The 17,921-nt window shown below is 32.0% G+C and overlaps 2 protein-coding genes across 2 annotated transcripts in view; one reads left to right on the top strand and one right to left on the bottom strand.

Annotated features, from left to right (window-relative positions):
- Positions 1 to 17,921, bottom strand: part of ORC2_1 (Origin recognition complex subunit 2) — an 87,661-nt gene that overhangs the window by 44,362 nt on the left and 25,378 nt on the right. The gene's annotated exons all lie outside the window — the stretch shown is intronic.
- On the top strand, positions 5,893 to 17,358 carry MS3_00000381 (uncharacterized protein). Its single transcript, XM_051208166.1, has 2 exons — positions 5,893 to 6,989; positions 16,167 to 17,358. The coding sequence occupies exon 1, from the start codon at positions 6,588 to 6,590 to the stop codon at positions 6,987 to 6,989; it is 402 nt and encodes a 133-aa protein (XP_051066045.1). The 5' UTR covers positions 5,893 to 6,587; the 3' UTR covers positions 16,167 to 17,358.

Below are 17,921 nucleotides of genomic sequence, written 5' to 3'. Positions count from 1 at the left end.
TTCAATTCATATCTCTCTTTATTACCATTAATCTATTTTCAGTTATTCCATTGCATAATAATCTAATGTGTTTTAATTCCATGAGTTCTAATCACTATTTCAATGTTCTGGAACCTTCCCTCCCAAACTCTGTATATTCGAAACAAAATTTTATGACCTCATTAACTCTAACGAAATCTTTACCACATTATGTTACATATATTCATCCTTCATCGCCCTCTGTTGTATAAGTATGTCAATATCTATAATCATGTTGAATTTCAAATATTTTAGGTTGTAAGCAGCTGATGAGAACCTAACGAAATCAAATGAATTCATGTATTATTCTGCACCAATCTTTGTTCTTGCTCTCTTTATATTGATTTTCACAATTCAATAAGTAATATAAATATCAAGGGGAAAACATTATAATCTATTTTGGAAAGTACATCTTCCGTCAATAAACACAGTTTTATTATAACAAAGTTCGGGTTGTCTGTTTAGATCATCCTGTCCGATGAATTGAGATCAAGTAGAAAGATAAATAATTTTGTGAAAGATTGCTCCATATTGGCTGTATGTTAATTAAATGGGTTAAAATGGAGTTGTTAAGCGTTTTGACTACATCTTTAGTTAACCACACTGAGAGGTGCTTACGAGCCTGAATGTACAAATTTCTCGAATATCTCTCAATATAACTTGCTCCACAGAAGCAGTTGAATTGATAGATAAATATTTCAAAAAGACAAAATGCGTCTTGTATTCTTTTGAACTACAGTAATTCATGACCAAGTTATACATACAATTCCAGTAATAATGCTTGTATTACTTCTTCATATGGATAAGGTCTGTCATGCGACTTTGTATACTCGAATATATGATCGAATTTGTAATTGTACTGTTATTTCTCTCACACAATCTGACCCATACTTATTCTGATAGCGAATCTCATAATTTCACATTACATATGAGTAATTAATCTAATAGACGTTACATTCAAATTGAAACTTTATGAAGTCGAGAATTTAGTTCATAGTGAAAACATTGAGATTTTACCCATACATTACTTATCATTCATATACTTAAATTCGTTCCTATTCACGATACAATTTTCTCAATTTGACTTAGAAGTCTAGAATAGCTTGTTCATTGTGATATATAAGTCATCAAGTATGAATCCAAAACTAAATAACTATCCAGTACTTCCTAGTAATAACACACAACTCATCAGTTAATATTTGTTGGTAAAAAAATAGGTTATTTATCGAAAATTTATTGAATACACAAATCCAACTTCGTAAATCTCATATTTACAACCAAACTCACAGACTTTATAAGCAAAGATGGATAGTGACCACCAATGGAATCCAGGAGGATCGTTTCGTCCTATTTGGGACACATTAGATGGATGTAACTGCATCTCAGAGTTGATATTCGGGTTATCCATTTAGCTTCTGAGTCCTGATAGCCACTACTAGTCATTATTCGTCTTTGCTTATAATACTTGTGAATCGAAGCACTATTGAAGCAATACACACAGAATGCACATATACCAATAAAAAAACGATCAATTACAGTCCTAAACATTAATGGGAAGATTCAAATAAAACAATACCAAATGAATTTAAACTAACAAACTGATTTTCAATAAACACACTAAAATAAACATTCTTTGATACAATACAATCCTCACAATTCGGTTTATTTTTAACGGTTGCGATCATGAGTCAATTTATGTTAGACCAGCATGAAAAACCTGAAAGCACTGAGAAGCAATGACCAGTGGAATTCAACCGGGTCTGTTGTGAGATATTAACTCGCTGAATACAATGATGGGTGTGTCACTGAATTTCGTAGATTAGTTGAAGTTAGATATTAACACCGTTGGATGCCGACCGGCTCAGTGGTCTAATGATCAAGTGTTCTCGTGCGAGATCAATAGGTTCAGGGTTCGAATCTCGCGATGCGAGATCGTGGATGAGCACTGCTAAGGAGTCTTACTATATGACAAAGTGGACGTCCAGTGCTTTTGGATTTTCCATGGTGATCTAACTTCAATTGAATCATGATCTCAACCATTGAAATTAATATAATATCCACACAAATGTTTTCTTCATTGATTTATATATAAGTTTATGACAATGGTATATGAAATTTATACACATATGCTGAATGATTTTTCCATGTTTAACCATGTTTAACTTATGGAGTTAGAATACGCAGATGATAAAGTTTTGTTTGGTAAAGACACTGATAAAATGCAGAGTCTTCTGGTAGGACTGAGCATAAATGCCAAAATATTTAGGATGCGCTTCTCCCTTTCTAAATGATTTTCAATATAGGGTTGTAGAGATTATTAATTTTTTGATTGAAATCATGAACCGATTGATGTTAGACCATCATGAAAAACTTGAAAGCACTGAATGCCTGTTTCATCCTAGTATGGGACTCCTCACTAATGCGCATCCATGACTTTGCTTGGCAAGACTCGGACCCAGGGACGTCGGCCTCGCGCGCGAACCACCAACCCGTAGACCTCTAGATCGTGAATACGCACTACCGAGGAGTCACACAGCAGGATGAGTTGGCCATTCAGTGCTTTTAGGTTTTCCATAATGGTCTAACGTCAGTTGACTCATAATTTCAACTACTAAAATCACTATAATATCCCCAAATCCCTTTCTGAAATTAGGTGTATTTCAACCTATTAAACCGTTGAATAATATATATATTTTTTATATTAATCTAAAGTACGAATTGTGATTTGTGTTGTCAACCCTTTGACTAACTCCTTTTTGTTGTTGTTTTAACATATAGACAATTCACTTCTTTTTTTTTAAAAAAAAACTATTATTTCAAATGTCATACATTTCAAAACAAACAAACAAATAAAACTGAATATTTTTTCACTATAAAATAATCTTTTATCAATAATATTTCTAGTAGTAACTAGGTGATATTCCATAATTTGATTAACTTCACTTTTAATGATATAAAATAAACTTTATTTTATGTCATGGTCATTCCTTCATTTACAATAAATATACATTTGTATACATTTTCAATATGTTCAATGTCATCATTACTGGATTGTCACGAAAAACTACACTATTTTTTTTGCTTTTTTCGATTGTTTTTTTATTTTTTGCTTTTTCGATTTTTTGTTTTTTTTGTTGTTTTTTTAGTTTTTATTTTGTAGCTATTGGAAACTAAAATCTTTTTTTTGTATTTCTATTTTTAGTTCTATAAAATTCTATTCAATATATTTTCGATTTCAGTAGTATATAACTACTTACATATATATAACTATATACAAAAATTTCAAGCTACTGTCCATTCAATATAAAAAATGTTGACATTTTTAAATTATTTGACATTTTAAAACAAACAAACAAAATTATGACAGTCAGTTGTTCTTCTTTTTTTTCTTCTTCCTAATTTGACATTTAAGTATAAAGAATGAATACTGAAGTGGTGTACAATCGAGAAAACTGTTGTTGATTTGTTGGTGTTGTTGTTGTTGTAAAAGACATCAGTTTAAGTACATTTATGTTGTCTAGGATATGTGTAATACCAGAAAAAAAATTAGTTATATTCTTTGAAAGTGTTACAGAACGATAGAGTTCAATACAGAAATTGGTGAGATTATAATTTATGGACGACATTTAAACGAGGTTAGACTGACCTTGAATGTGTTCACATGATAACCAGGATTAAATGAAGGTTATAAATTAGTATGATGAATTTGAATGATGATTTACAATTGATGGTTAAGGTTAGGAATTAGATTTAGGGTTTTCATCACGAATTGATATCAACTATAATGCCAAAACTCTATTTATCCAAATAGATGAGTGAATTTCGCGCCAAAATCTTAGACTTGGTATATACTATCTGATTGGTTCGTCCATAAATTATAGTCTCGCCTAATTCTTCGTTTAATAGTATTGTCTTAATTATTCTTTGTCCTATTTTGATTGTTAAAACTGAAGAAAATGACCTTATCAACATCAGTTAGATTATAAATAATGGCTGTAAACATTCAGTGGCACTTCAAAAAAAAAGGAATGAAGTATGAAGCAGGAATGTTGGGACAAATAGATGTAGGATTTTGTCTTATTGTGATTGAGTTCTATATTTTAGTTTCATATGAGCTAGTGCTCACTTCATTACATAAAAATGTCTGTACCGTCTATATTTAAAAGTGAGAAACCGCTTTTCTATGTGACTGTCCATAAATTCATGTGCTTCAGGAATATGATTAGATGTTACATAGATGAGGGGAAATGTACAAACGTATGAACAATATTCAATTAAATTCACTAATTAATAGCTCATATTTGTAATAAACAACTGACTGCATTCGTTATTCTCTCTATATAGACCACAGTAAACTAATATATATTAAGTTGACTTGGTGTTGTTTCCTTATATCTTCCTATTGTTGTTTAGAACTGTAATCGAACAGTCTCTTGTTGGCATATATATATAACACTTTTTCCGTTCAAAAGATTTGAATTTCGATTGTACAGTTAAGTTTAGCATAATGATTGTAAAAGGAAATGACCACTTACAAACTGAATCATTAATTACAACTGTAGTATAATGACAAATATATTCAGATTATACATCTAAAGAGAAAGTACAGAATAGGAAATTAAACATGAATCCATAAAACTATTTCCGATGTGAATATTAAGACTTATCTCATACTTCTATAAATTCACTTGATATTGTTTACTTGAATCTTTCCATTGATGTTTAGAACTGTAGTTGATCAGTCTATCATTAGCATATGTCCATTCTGTGCGGATTGCCTCGGTATTACCTTAAGTCACAAGTTTTACAGAAAATTATGAATAGCGCTTAGCAGTGAAATCTAAGACGCGCGTATCATCTTATTTGGGACTCGTCAGTTGGATGTACCTGTATCCCAAAGTTGATGTTCAAATTGGATGTAGCAAATAAGATGAAACGCTCATCCTGGATTCCACCGCTAGCCGCTTTCCATCTTTGTTTATAAACTACTATGTATCGTGATGAAAATCTATTCGGTTAATTATCCTTTAAATAATCTGATTTATTCCAGTATTTTAAGTTGCTTTAGTTAATTTAATTATCATTATTATTTATTAGTTTAGGGGATTTGTGAAGAGTGTAAAATTTTCAGCATAAGCTAGACCACTACTGAAAACCTTAAAGTACTAAACAGCCGTTTCATCCTAGTATGGGATTCATCAGTATCATAACATATTTTCAGAGAGCCTATATAATAATGGAGGATGATCAATTCATCTATAAATTTTAATAAAGGGATTACGTCAATTCGTAATTTAAAAAAATGTTCATATTACTTATAATGCAAAGTGAAATTAACAAAGGCAACAAAGTACAGAGTTTAAAAGCAAATCAATTGTGTATTTAAAGTAATTAAAGTATGATGTAACCACATGCTATAAGTTATCTACTTTGAAAGCAACGATTGTGTCTCATTCGTCATCAAAATGATCTGTTTTTAAACTTATACTTTTAAAACGTAGAGTCGGCAGAGAAGACTTTTAGCTCAGGTGGATGGAGAAAACTTCTGTCTGAAGTTTGTGCTGATGATGTCGTTCAGAAGAACGATGAAAGCTCCACGACCAAACCATCCAGCTGAGAGAACAAAACTCCATCAAAAACACAAAGTCCTTGACAGATTTTCACAGTGATTCATCCGCAAAAAAGGCAGATGTTTGTTGATTGTTTTGACAGTAGTGAAAATGATTTTAAACATTGGTATTATTCTGAACATTTTCAATAGAGAACTTACTGTAAGCTACCAAAGTAATGAACATCTTATATATTTATCAATATAATTTTCTTATGACAATATTTCTACCGAAATATAATCATAAAATATATCTGTAACGATACGTTTTACTTCTAATTATTAAGAATTTCATTTTCTTCAATAGTTGAGAACATGAGTGAATTGAAGTTAGATCACCATGGAAAACTTGAATGCATTAGAAGGCTGTTTTGTCTTAGAATGGGATTCCTCAGCAATGCGCATTCACGATCCCGCCTAGTGGGGGATTTTTGTTTGAAACTAAAGATTATCCTCATGATGGTATGATTTTACAATAATAATTATAAAGTATTAGACTTCAAATGATATTCAATAGAATGATAAAGCTGTATAAAGATGAATATTTTAAATAAGTAAATCAATAAAATGTCTCATTTAGAAACCATCAGTAAAACTAATTTATTCAACATACCCTGATATTTCCCATATATATTACCATATTCCCATTTTCATGTATTAAATGGTTTACTATAATCTAGTTGTTATATAAAGTGAGACTATACAGGAAATAATAGTCGGCCAATACATATATACGACTGAGGATTCAGTTCACTTATTTATATTACATTTTAGTTAGTCTAAGATAGAAATTTCAACTCATTTATTATTGTTATTACTATGTTACTTTATGGCCCCTTTCCTTATATTTCCGATTAACGGTAAGTTATATTTAGTTTTAAGATCGAGAATTATTAAAATTGCAATTTATCATCGATTTCAGTGATAATTTTAATAAAAAATTTTTCTTGTAAATACATTTATGGGGAACTACGAAAGCCACCATACAGAAGATACAAGTGTTTATCAACAGCTGTCTACGCAAAATAATTCGGTTCCGTTGGCCAAACACTATCAACAACAACCTACTATGGGAGAGAACAAACGAGATTCCAGTGGAGGAAGAAATAAGGAAGAAGCTCTGGAAGTGGATAGGATACACATTGAGGAAAGCACTCAACTGCGTCAAAACTCAAGCCCTCACATGGAATCCTTAATGTCAAAGGAGAAGAGGACAACCAAAGAACACATTACTCTGAGAAATGCAGACAGACATGAAAAGAATGAACAAAAATTGGATAGAACTGTAAAGAAAGGCCGAAGACAGAGTGTGTTGGAGAATACTGGTCATTGGCCATTGAGGTTAACTGGCGTAAGTAAATAAGTAAGTATGGTTCATTTTGATAAGTTTTACTGTTTTCATTTATTACATTGTCATTATCGTTCTACTCAGCGAGGCCATTCAAAGCAAAACTATGTAATATTGTAACAAATTCTTGTTCAATAACCATCCAATTCATTGTTTTTATTTCATTGTAATATATATGGAAAAATGTTTCTCAGTATTGATCAACTGTTATAATTTTTTATTTCTAACGATTTTCTTTAACCAGTTCTGGTGTGGAAACGTTTTTTGATTTACAAAATACTCAATGCGAACTGTTGCTTGGTTCTTCAAAGAGCATTCAGAAGAAAGATATACCGACCATCATAATGGTTGTGTTTGTACTCAAGTCTAATCTTCTTTGTGATGGTTTGTAAATTTAAGGGTTAGCATACAAAATCAGTCAGGAAAAATGGATGAAAAACAGAGAAAAATTATTATTATATGTGAAAAAGTTGGAAAACAGGTATCATAGAGGTTCAGGCAAATCGTTGACAATAACACAACTTAGGTAAAAAAGAGTAGGAAGAAATAATGTTGTTTACTCATTCCTTGCAAGTGATTGACCACTGAATAATTGTCAAATTCATGTCTGTTTAGTCTTTTTTTAATTCTGATATAACTCTGTTTATCAAGTTACAATATGGCCATTAGTTTAAGTAATTTGACATCACTTTCACTTTCATGACATGTTAAATGGTTGGATCTAATTGAGAAGAAGCCAAGAATCTACGTATCGTGCTAGGAAATAATGATCGACAAGGCATACCTGTACATGAATAGCTTAATTTAAAGGCCTTAGATTGTGAAACTAAGTGATGTGGGCTAGAATCCTTTAGAAAGTATCAATTTTCTCAAGATTACAGGTAACTCAGACTGATAAATAGTAAACAGTCTGGGTTTGAGTCCTCGTGTAGACTACTTCTAATAACTTAACATTCTCAATTCCTATTTTAGACATAAGTCTAGATTTTATTGCTACTGAAGCCTACTTATTGTCTAAAACATTTTTATTCTTCACAAAAATATGAGACTAAATAATGATCAAATATTAGTTAATAAATGATTTAAATAAGCTTCGTAGTTTCATTTATTTTGTAACTTCATAACTATACATATGTGAAAATTTGAATTCCACATGATAATCGACCTCTTCTAGTATTATTGTATGGTTCATATGTTGTTTATAAGAAGCTTTTAAATATTGTTGAATTCTACAACACACATCAATAAGTGACTTTTGTTAGGTAGCCATTGAAAATCAGACAGCACTAGACAACTATTTCTGTCTAATCTAAGACTCTTAAGTAGTATACACCTAATAATTCATCAAGGATCAGACTTAGAATCTTTTTGTATAGTGATGAATGCTTAATCTATAGACTACTGACCTGCTATTTTTAGTAGTATACATATTTCCTTTTGAAACTGAACTATTTTGTTTTAAGTCCTTTTTAACCGTTTAATACTAGAATTGTAATACTTTTTTCTCCACACAAAACTTAACCTTAATCGACTAGTGTATTTGTTGAAACTTAAAAGAAGAGTAAGCGTAGAGGAATTTCTGGGAGAAAATAAAATTAGTAGTTTGTTGTTTTGTTTTAAATAATTGGACATTGATATATTTTAGAATATAAATTTAATTAACATGAAATTTGATCATTGATGACTAAAACAGAGTAGCAAATAGGTTTTCTATATTGGCTATCAGAAAATAAAACTTATAAGAAGTGAACATGAAAGAAAAACAATATATAGAATAATCTAGCTTTATGACTATTGTTAGTAATAATATTAGACTCAAATGACTTGGTACGGCCGAGACTGAGGAAAGTCAGCTCTCTCTCTCACTCTCTATCGAAATGCTCTCACATGGCCTCGTGCATATAACCACTGTCAGGGAAGTCCTACTCAGTGCCTTCCCGTGACGAGGGTGCTTTTTACGTAATTGAGAGGAGGAAAAGCAATTGTCCGGTGCTTTAACCGCCAGGTTAGTGGACACGGAGAGTCCACATAGTGGAGTCGAAAAATCCTGATTACAAATCAATGGTGCACATGAGCTCCAGTATCATGAAGGAACCAATGGCGTATGAATTAATTGTTGGTCACCGTCTACCATGGGACTACATCTCCTAACGTTGCTCCACTGACTTGTGAATTAGACCTTCTGGTCTAGATCTCTGAGTGTGACCCCTATGAAAATCACCTGCTACGGTTTGGGGACCCAGATAGTATCCCGGCTCTCACACAAATCGAATGATTTATTTGGCGCATTTCTGTTTTATGCCTCTTTGCACCGATGTTTATGTGTTTAAATAAATAAGTAAATAGGTATTAATAGTGTTTCAACATCTTTGACGTTTTATCTACCTCTTTCCGGTCCTCCTAATTCTCTCACTCACTTTCTCCATCTTACACACACACACACACGCATAAACATACACACGCAACATAAATATAGATGAATGCTTTCTTTAATAAAGTTTATTTATTATTTCCGAATTCGAACAAAATTATTAACATTAAATACCAAAGACCAAAGAAAACAACAAGAGTAAGGAGTAGTGATATTGTATGAAGGAGCAAAAAAGAAAGACAATAAAAAGTAGTGCTATTTGTAGAATGTAATCAGGTCAAGCTGAAAATAAAAACAACAAAGCCTAATTTATAACACGAAGAGTATATGGAAGAAACACATGCCAGCCCATACACACATACACACAGACACGCTGATAAACAATTTAATACAAAATAAACTTATAATTGTATATAAGTTTATTACTCTTGTAATTTGTGCTTTTCTTCATGCATCCACTCAATTGTTTATTTCCTTTTACCGGTTGTTGTAATTACTTCTTTTATTTCTTGTAAAATAACAGGTTTTCTTTTTCGTTTCTTATTTACATTCAGATATCTTAGGAGTAAACAAATGAATAAGTTGGTTGACATTTTCTCTCTCTCTACATACATTTAATCCCTAGTGATTTAATTGATGAACTAATAATTGTTAGTGAGTTTAAAAACATAAAAAGAGAAGCAAATACAGGCGAACTAATGATTGTATCATTTAAGGTTTAACATCAAGTAAGGTAGGATAAACGAAGTATTCAATGATTTGACTCATTCACTTACACTTATAGTTTTCTTTAGTTTATTACTATTGTATACATATATATGTCCATATTGTTAGCGTGTAAGATCTTCAAGTTAAATTGATGTACTGATGTATAGAAATAGATGAAAAATTTTAAATTATTCACTTACTCTCGATTCCTCCTTCTTTTGTACTCTGTTTATTTCATCCTTCTAATATTTACAGTCTAATTTTTTTTCTAGTATCAGAAGAGGTTTTGTGGAGATTGTAGTAATTTCATTAGTTGAGATCATGAGTCATTTGAAACTAGATTACTATGGAATACCTAGAAGCACTGGACGGCCATTTCATCTGTTAGACATTAACAAAGTTCAGTGGTTTAGTAGTTAAGCGATAGGTCCTGAGTTCGAGTCTCATGAGACGGGATCATGAATATTCACTGCTGAAGAGTCAAACAATAGGAAGAAACAGCCATCCAGTGCTTCCAGGTTTTCTATGGTGGTTTAACTTCAATTGACTCATGATCCCAACCATTTTTTTAACATATGTCAAACGATTATCAGAATGTTCACTTCGACGATCTTAAATATTGTGATTATGTATATATATGTCGTTTTACCTCAGATTTCTCTTTATTCTCTTTTAAGATTCATTTTTAATTTAGATATAAAATTTGGATAATAAAATATTGAATTTATCATTTTAGAAAATAAAAAAATTAATTTTTAACCACTTTGTTCACAGAATAAAAAATCTAATTAAACAAAGATGGATAATGACTAGCAATGGAATCCTAGTTAGTGTTTCGTCCTATCATAGGACTCATCAACTAGATATATTTGTATACAAGAGAAAACAATATTAAATAAATTTAACAAACTAATTATGATTATATGATAATAGTTAAATAGTTTAATTATTGTTGTCATCTTAAAACAACAAAAGATTTAGTTGATAAGATATAATGAAAAAAAGAAAGAAAAACAAAGAAAAACTATGACAAGTAATGTTAATTAGGAAGCAACAAAAAAACAGAGAGGGGGAGAGGGAGACATTGTCAATTTTATCGTTTTCAAGTAAATAACCAAAAAAAAAGTTTTTTTCCTATATTGTTCTCTGCATATAGATCTTTGAAAGTTTTTTTTCTATTTTTAAGATAATTATGTCATGCATATTGTCAAATCGTACGAATAAAGATGGATAGAATAAATTTTCTATGAATTAAAAGTAATTATATGATAAACTAATTTGGGAAATAATGATTGTATAGAAATGAAAAGGTTAGGCTTGTAATGAAATAAGCAGAGTTCTACTGGGAATATTTGACAGGTATGGTTTCAGTCTTTCATTTTTCAGAAGTTATTTAACATATATAATTACGTACTTACACCTGTTAACCTCAATGGAGCATAGGCCACAAACCAGCATACTCCAACACACATTGTCTTCGGTCTTTCTTTCTATTTCTATTCAATTGTTGCTTCTTCTTCTCATGTCTGTCTCCATTTCTCATAGTTATGTGTTATTTTCTCTCCCTCTTTTCCTTTGGGATTAAGGATTCCATGTGAAAGCTTGCGTTGTGACGCAGTTGAGTGCTTTCCTCAATGTGTGTCCTATCCACTTCCAGCCCTTCTTTTGATTTCTTCCTCCACTGAAATTTGGTTTGTTCTCTCCCATAGTAGATTGTTCTTGATAGAGTTTGACCAACGGATCCGAATTATTTTGCGTAGACAGCTGTTGATAAACACTTGTATCTTGTGGATGATGGCCTTCATAATTCTCTAAGTTTCGACGCCATACTGTAGAACTGTCTTGATATTTGTATTGAAAATCCTGACTTCGTTGCTGGTTGACAGTTGTTCTGAGTTCCAGATGTTCTTCAGTTGTATATATGCTGCTCTTGCTTTGCCGATCCGTACCTTCACATCTGCATCAGATACACCGTTTTCATCAGTGATGCTGACCAGATATGTAAAGGTTTTTACATCATCCAAATCTTCTCCGTGAAGTGTGATTCGATTGGTGCATGTTGTTTTGTATAGGAGTATTTTGCTTTTCCCTTTGTATGTGTTGAGATCCACTGCTGCTGCTACACTGGTCGTTTTCTCCTTCATTTGTTATTGTGTGTGCGACAGAAGAGCCAGATCATCCTATTATACGTAAAAAACGAACTCTCAAATCCTGACAAATGTTTTAAAGCCCTCTTATTATCAATTTAATTCACAATCTACCGAAATTAATTCATTTTATGTGGTGACATAACGACCATTATGACGTAATTTTCAAAATGAATCATATCGATTACAAAGAATAGAATATTAAGCAAACTGTTTATCATTAAAGAGGAAGAATGTATTTGTAAAATCGCAGTGAAAGAATTTGAAGTAGATCCAACGTTTCGCCTGGCGATCTGGTCCAAGCTTTTTCAAGGAAAATATAATCGGTATATTATATTCGATAATTTTGTTGTATGATAACCAAGGACATGAATTTAATTGAGAAAACATCAGTATTTTGGATAGACAAAATAAAAAATTACAGGAACTTTCTAGAATTTCGGTCAATTTACTATCAGTATACTTTGAGATACAGACTTAAAAGATCAATCAATGCAAAAACAAAGGTTAATACATCATATAATTCAAGGTCATGCAGACGAGGTACAAAGTAAGCGATCCAAAAAAGAAACTCATCAGAGTAGGTTGATTTTGATTTCTGGGAATAATTAAAAACTCAATTTCACGTAAAGTAATCACTGATGGTTTTGTCCAGAATGATAATGAAGCTTTTTAACCAAACTATTTAACTCATTGAAAACAACATTATAAAATGGAGTTGACTAATGGTGTGAACGTGACAGTTTTTATTTCATATGCAGACGAGTTGATACTGTTTTCTAAGCGCCATTCAAGCTTACGACATTAACGGTCATATTAGCTAATAATAACTGTTCTCAGATTATTTTCATGATGTCTTCTTATACTAAATAAATTAGTTTAGATAATCTGCTATTATTAATCTGTTCCATCATGTTATGGATATAAAAGGAAATAAATACAAGGCTGATAGTGAATATTAAGGTTTGTATGGAAAACTAGTTATGAAAGTCTAAGGATTTATTTACCAAAAGAGTATGTAGTTAGAAATTTGTCTGTGACAGATTAATAAAAATCGGAACTCGGTATCTTGTTATGGATGTATGAAATTGACTTTGAAACACATCTTGGTATTATGAGGAGTTTCAAAAAGAACTAATTGATGAGAAGATTTGATATGGAGCCAATTGATTAGCGATTAAATAGTAATGAGTCATAACATCACAGAGATTATAAGAAGTATGGTTTATTTGGTCAATAAAGTTCATTATTCTGAGTAATAATCACATAAATTGAGCTATCATGAAATTCTAGACGGTAGTTCTGTCCACATTTTAGATCATTTTCTATAATCACCTAATTTAACCATCTTTTAAAAATTTGATTTGTTTCTGAGACATAAAACAGTTAAGAATAGGTACCTTTGAAACTCATGTGGAAACGGTAAATCATGGAATAATGGAACAATTCTAAGGTCCTAGTTTGTAGAACTTTTAAGAATGTTTGGATGATGGAAACGCAAACAGTATGAGTGGATCGCCACAAGTAGGGTATACATTGGATGAGTTCAGATTACTGTAAGACGAAAAGTGTAAACTAAGCGCCTTTTTCAACCCCAATTGGCATATTAGTTAGACAAACTAAGTAACTATCAGGAATAATGTATGTGAATGTAAAATTTCACATCAACTTAGTATCCTCATAACCAAACTGTATTTGCAGTTAGCATGGTTTAAATTGAAACCCAATAACTTTATAAATATTCACTAAGTAAACGTCTATGTACAAGAACGTGATTAATATAAGAGATATAATAAACTATAAAATGATCTTTCGAGACATAATGCTATTCATTTTTTATTTCTAGTATATTATTTTTTGCCGTATAAACACTAAAAATTCGTAACAGTTGAATTAAAAGCTAAACCACAATGGAAAATCTGGAAGCACTGGACGGTCGTTTCGTCCTAGCATGAGAACGCCTAACCTCTAGAACGTTAAGCCGGTACCAAATGGTGTTAATGTCTAACTTTAACCAATCTACGATATTGCGCAACCATCCACAATTGTCTTTAATGAATAACTATCTCTACAACAGACACGGTTGAACTTTACTGGTCACTGCTTCTTACTAGAACTCCGGTAAATACCTCATAAAGCTAGTCACTAGTCAGCACATGATGATTATTATCAAAATAGGGTTTTGTAGATATTGTAGTAGTTTTTAATAGTTGAATTCATGAGTCGACTAAAGCTAGACCATCATGGATTACCTGGAAGCACTGGACGAGTCTTCTATGCATGATCGTGAATGCGCACTACTAGAGATTCCCATCCTAGGACAAAACGGTCGTTTGGTACCTTCACATCTATCTTTAATCAATTCATGAATTCAACTATTAAGAAAAATTACTACGATATCCACAAAACCCCATTAAAAAAGTTATTTACTGATAATCATTAACTTGAATTACCAACAAGGAATTTCGATCTTTAACAAAAACAAACAAACAAGTTGACAATGAAAAAATATATTTTCTAATCATGCATATTATTAAATAAGAAATTTCGTCTAAATTTGATCGAATGGTTTCATAGTATTTGGGTGTCAAGTTGATATGAGACATTAAAGAGGAAGAATGTTGTGAGATGGTGGAGAAGAATGTTGTATTTGTAAAATCTCAGCGAATGAATATGAAGTAAATCTAACATTTTGCCTAGCAATCTGATCCAAGCTTTTTCAAAGAAATATCATATTTCAATAGTTGCAATCATGAGTCAATTGAAGCTAGATCACTATGGAAAACCTGTAAGCACTGGACGGCCGTTTCGTCCCAGTATGGGAGTCCTCGGCAGTGCGCATATACAATCCCTCTTCCCACAAGATTCGAACCGAGGACCTATCAGTCTCGCGCTCAAGAGCTTAATCGTTAGACCACTGAGCCGGCCGGCATCCGACGGTGTCAATATCTTACTTCAACCAATCCACGAAGTTGTGCCACCGTACACAATTGTCTTCAGTGAGTTGATATCTCACAACAGACCTGGTTGAACTCCACTGGTAACGGTTTCGCACTAGAACTCCATGAATGTCTCTTGAAGTTAGTCACTAGTGAGTAGATGATTGACTCATGATTTCAACCATTGAAACTACTAAGATCTCCACAAAACCCCTTTTGATGAAAATATCATTATTAATTTTCTTTCTTAATTGGAACTGATAGAATTTCACAAGTCAAATTTATTTATTCTCCTGAGACAAATGTATCTTAATGATAGTTTCAAGATATTTTATTAAGTTCATTCATATAACTAACAATGTTAATTACATTATAGTGGGTTAAAATTTTCATTTATGGTTGGTTATATATTATCGACGGTATATAGATAATAATATCAAACCTGATGCTTTACTTACTTAGTTACTCCGGTTACTCCCAACGGAGTAACCGACCAGCATTCTCAAACCTACTCTGTGCCTTGTATATATATGTATATAATTACTCAATGACTTACATAATAATTTGATGTCAAAGCCTATCCAAAATTCAATTAAAATGTAATAAGAAATATTATGACAATAGATTATTTCAATATTCATTTGTAATCTGATATTGAATATGAAGTCCAATTCATTACATTGTATGACTTACATGCAAAAGGTATGAGTTCTGATTATTTGTTTGTTTGTATTAAAGCAAAAGAAGAAATGCATCATTGGAATATGCAAAAAGTAAAAGGAAGGGCCCACTTCAATAAAATACACAAATCCCATCAACATTTACATGATTTCACATTCTAGAGAAATCGAACTACTCATCTGACTAGAGAAATAAAAAATGGTCTTACTACTGATAATATGAGTAATTGAAAACAAATAATTTTCATAAGTTCGTTGACCTCTATTGATATAATTATTGTTTAAATGAAAGAATTGTCTTAAGTTTATTTGATATTGTTTACTTGTATCTTCTCTTTGTTATTTAGGATTATAATTGATCGAGTTCCAGAATGAACATCCACACTGAGAAGAAGGTGCAACCGGCTGACGAGTCTCAAATAGGATGAAACGTGCGTTCTAGATTCCACTGTTAGCCACTATCCATCTTTTCATATGGTGCTTGTGAACTAAGGTAATAGCGAGACAGTCCTCACAGAATGCACATACGTTAATGCGAAACTGATCGATTGCAGTCCTGAATGTCAATGGAAAGCTTTAAACTTTACCCCATTGTACATGCAAGTGGTTATCAGGACTCATTAGCTGAGTGGATAACGCGATGGCGTTTGAAGTGTACGGTACTGAGTATGAGTCCCAGAGTGAACATCAACTCTGGGATACAGGTACATCCAGCTAACGAGTCTCGGATGGGACGAAATGTGCCTTCTGTATTCCACCGCTACTCACTATCCATCTTTCCTTTGAAAGTATTGTCTTTTTGCAAAATTAGCAGATTATTATTTATTCAAATAAAGTTAGAATTTACAGAAGTGTCAACTTCAGACGTTTTTTCGAAGTTATAAAATAACAGAATGAAATTAATGAAGATGACTATATTTTAACCATTGACTACATGAGTTGATTTATGATAGATCACCATTTAAAACCTAGAACCGTTGGATAGACGTTTGATCCCAGTATGGGACTCCTCAGCCGTGCACATACACGATCCCGCACACTTACTTGTGACTAGCTTCAAGATGGATTTCCTGAAGTTCTAGTGAGAATCCGTGAACTGTAGAGTAGGATGTGAGGCAGTTACCCTCCTCAGACAGTGGATGAAGCGCTGAACAAGATCATGGATCGATTGAAGTCATACATTAACACTGTTGGATGCCAGCCAGATCAATGGTCTAGAGATTAGGCGTTCACGAAGGAGATCGAAGGTCCTGAGTTCGAATTAGGCGTAATGGATCGTGGATGAGCATTGTTCAGTAGTCTCATACTCTGACGAAATGGCCATCCAGTACCTCCAGGTTTTAGATGGTGGTTTAGTTTAGATCGACTCTTGAATTCAACTGTTTTACAAAATATCACCAAAACTTAATTGATAAACAGTTATTCCTTTTAATTAATTTACATAATTCAATAAGAATATAAAATTTATCCAATTTATGTGATGCATTTGGTCAATTAATTTTTTTTACTGAAGATATAAAAGAAGACGTTGATTATTTATTGTCCATATGTGTAATTTACTGTTCGTCATTATTGTAGCCTTTCAATATGTAACAACATCATAACTAAACCGTATTTTCTAGACTTTAAAACATCAACATACCAATGTATATACATGTTGTGTACGACAATGTCCAGTTCTGTATTATAATTCTTACATTACCATTCTATATTATGAACAATCAAGTTGAAAAATATATTGAATAAAATGATCCTAGACGATAATTAAAATAAGCTCATGAATCCAAACGAAGGCATATTTCTTCATTCTCAAAAATTAGTTAATTAATATCGTCTTTATAAAAGATGACTTATAAGAATCAATGGATTTCAATTGATTTCCTGTTGATTACCTTCAACTGCCATCTTACCTCAACATAGTGTATGCAGTGTCACGTTACCTAGACTCATAGCTACATTGCTACATGGATCGATAAGATTCGATCTACACTAAGAAGGACCCGTAGATATATCACATTGATCACCACCTAGTGATTAATTAATAGTAAAATGACATTGTTTTTCTGTTTTGTAAAACATTGGTTACTTACAAGTTGGCTTTA

This window comes from Schistosoma haematobium, chromosome 4 (genome assembly GCF_000699445.3).
Source record: "Schistosoma haematobium chromosome 4, whole genome shotgun sequence".
In the NCBI taxonomy this organism is placed as follows: domain Eukaryota; kingdom Metazoa; phylum Platyhelminthes; class Trematoda; order Strigeidida; family Schistosomatidae; genus Schistosoma; species Schistosoma haematobium.
This window is presented reverse-complemented; position numbering and strand designations above follow the sequence as displayed.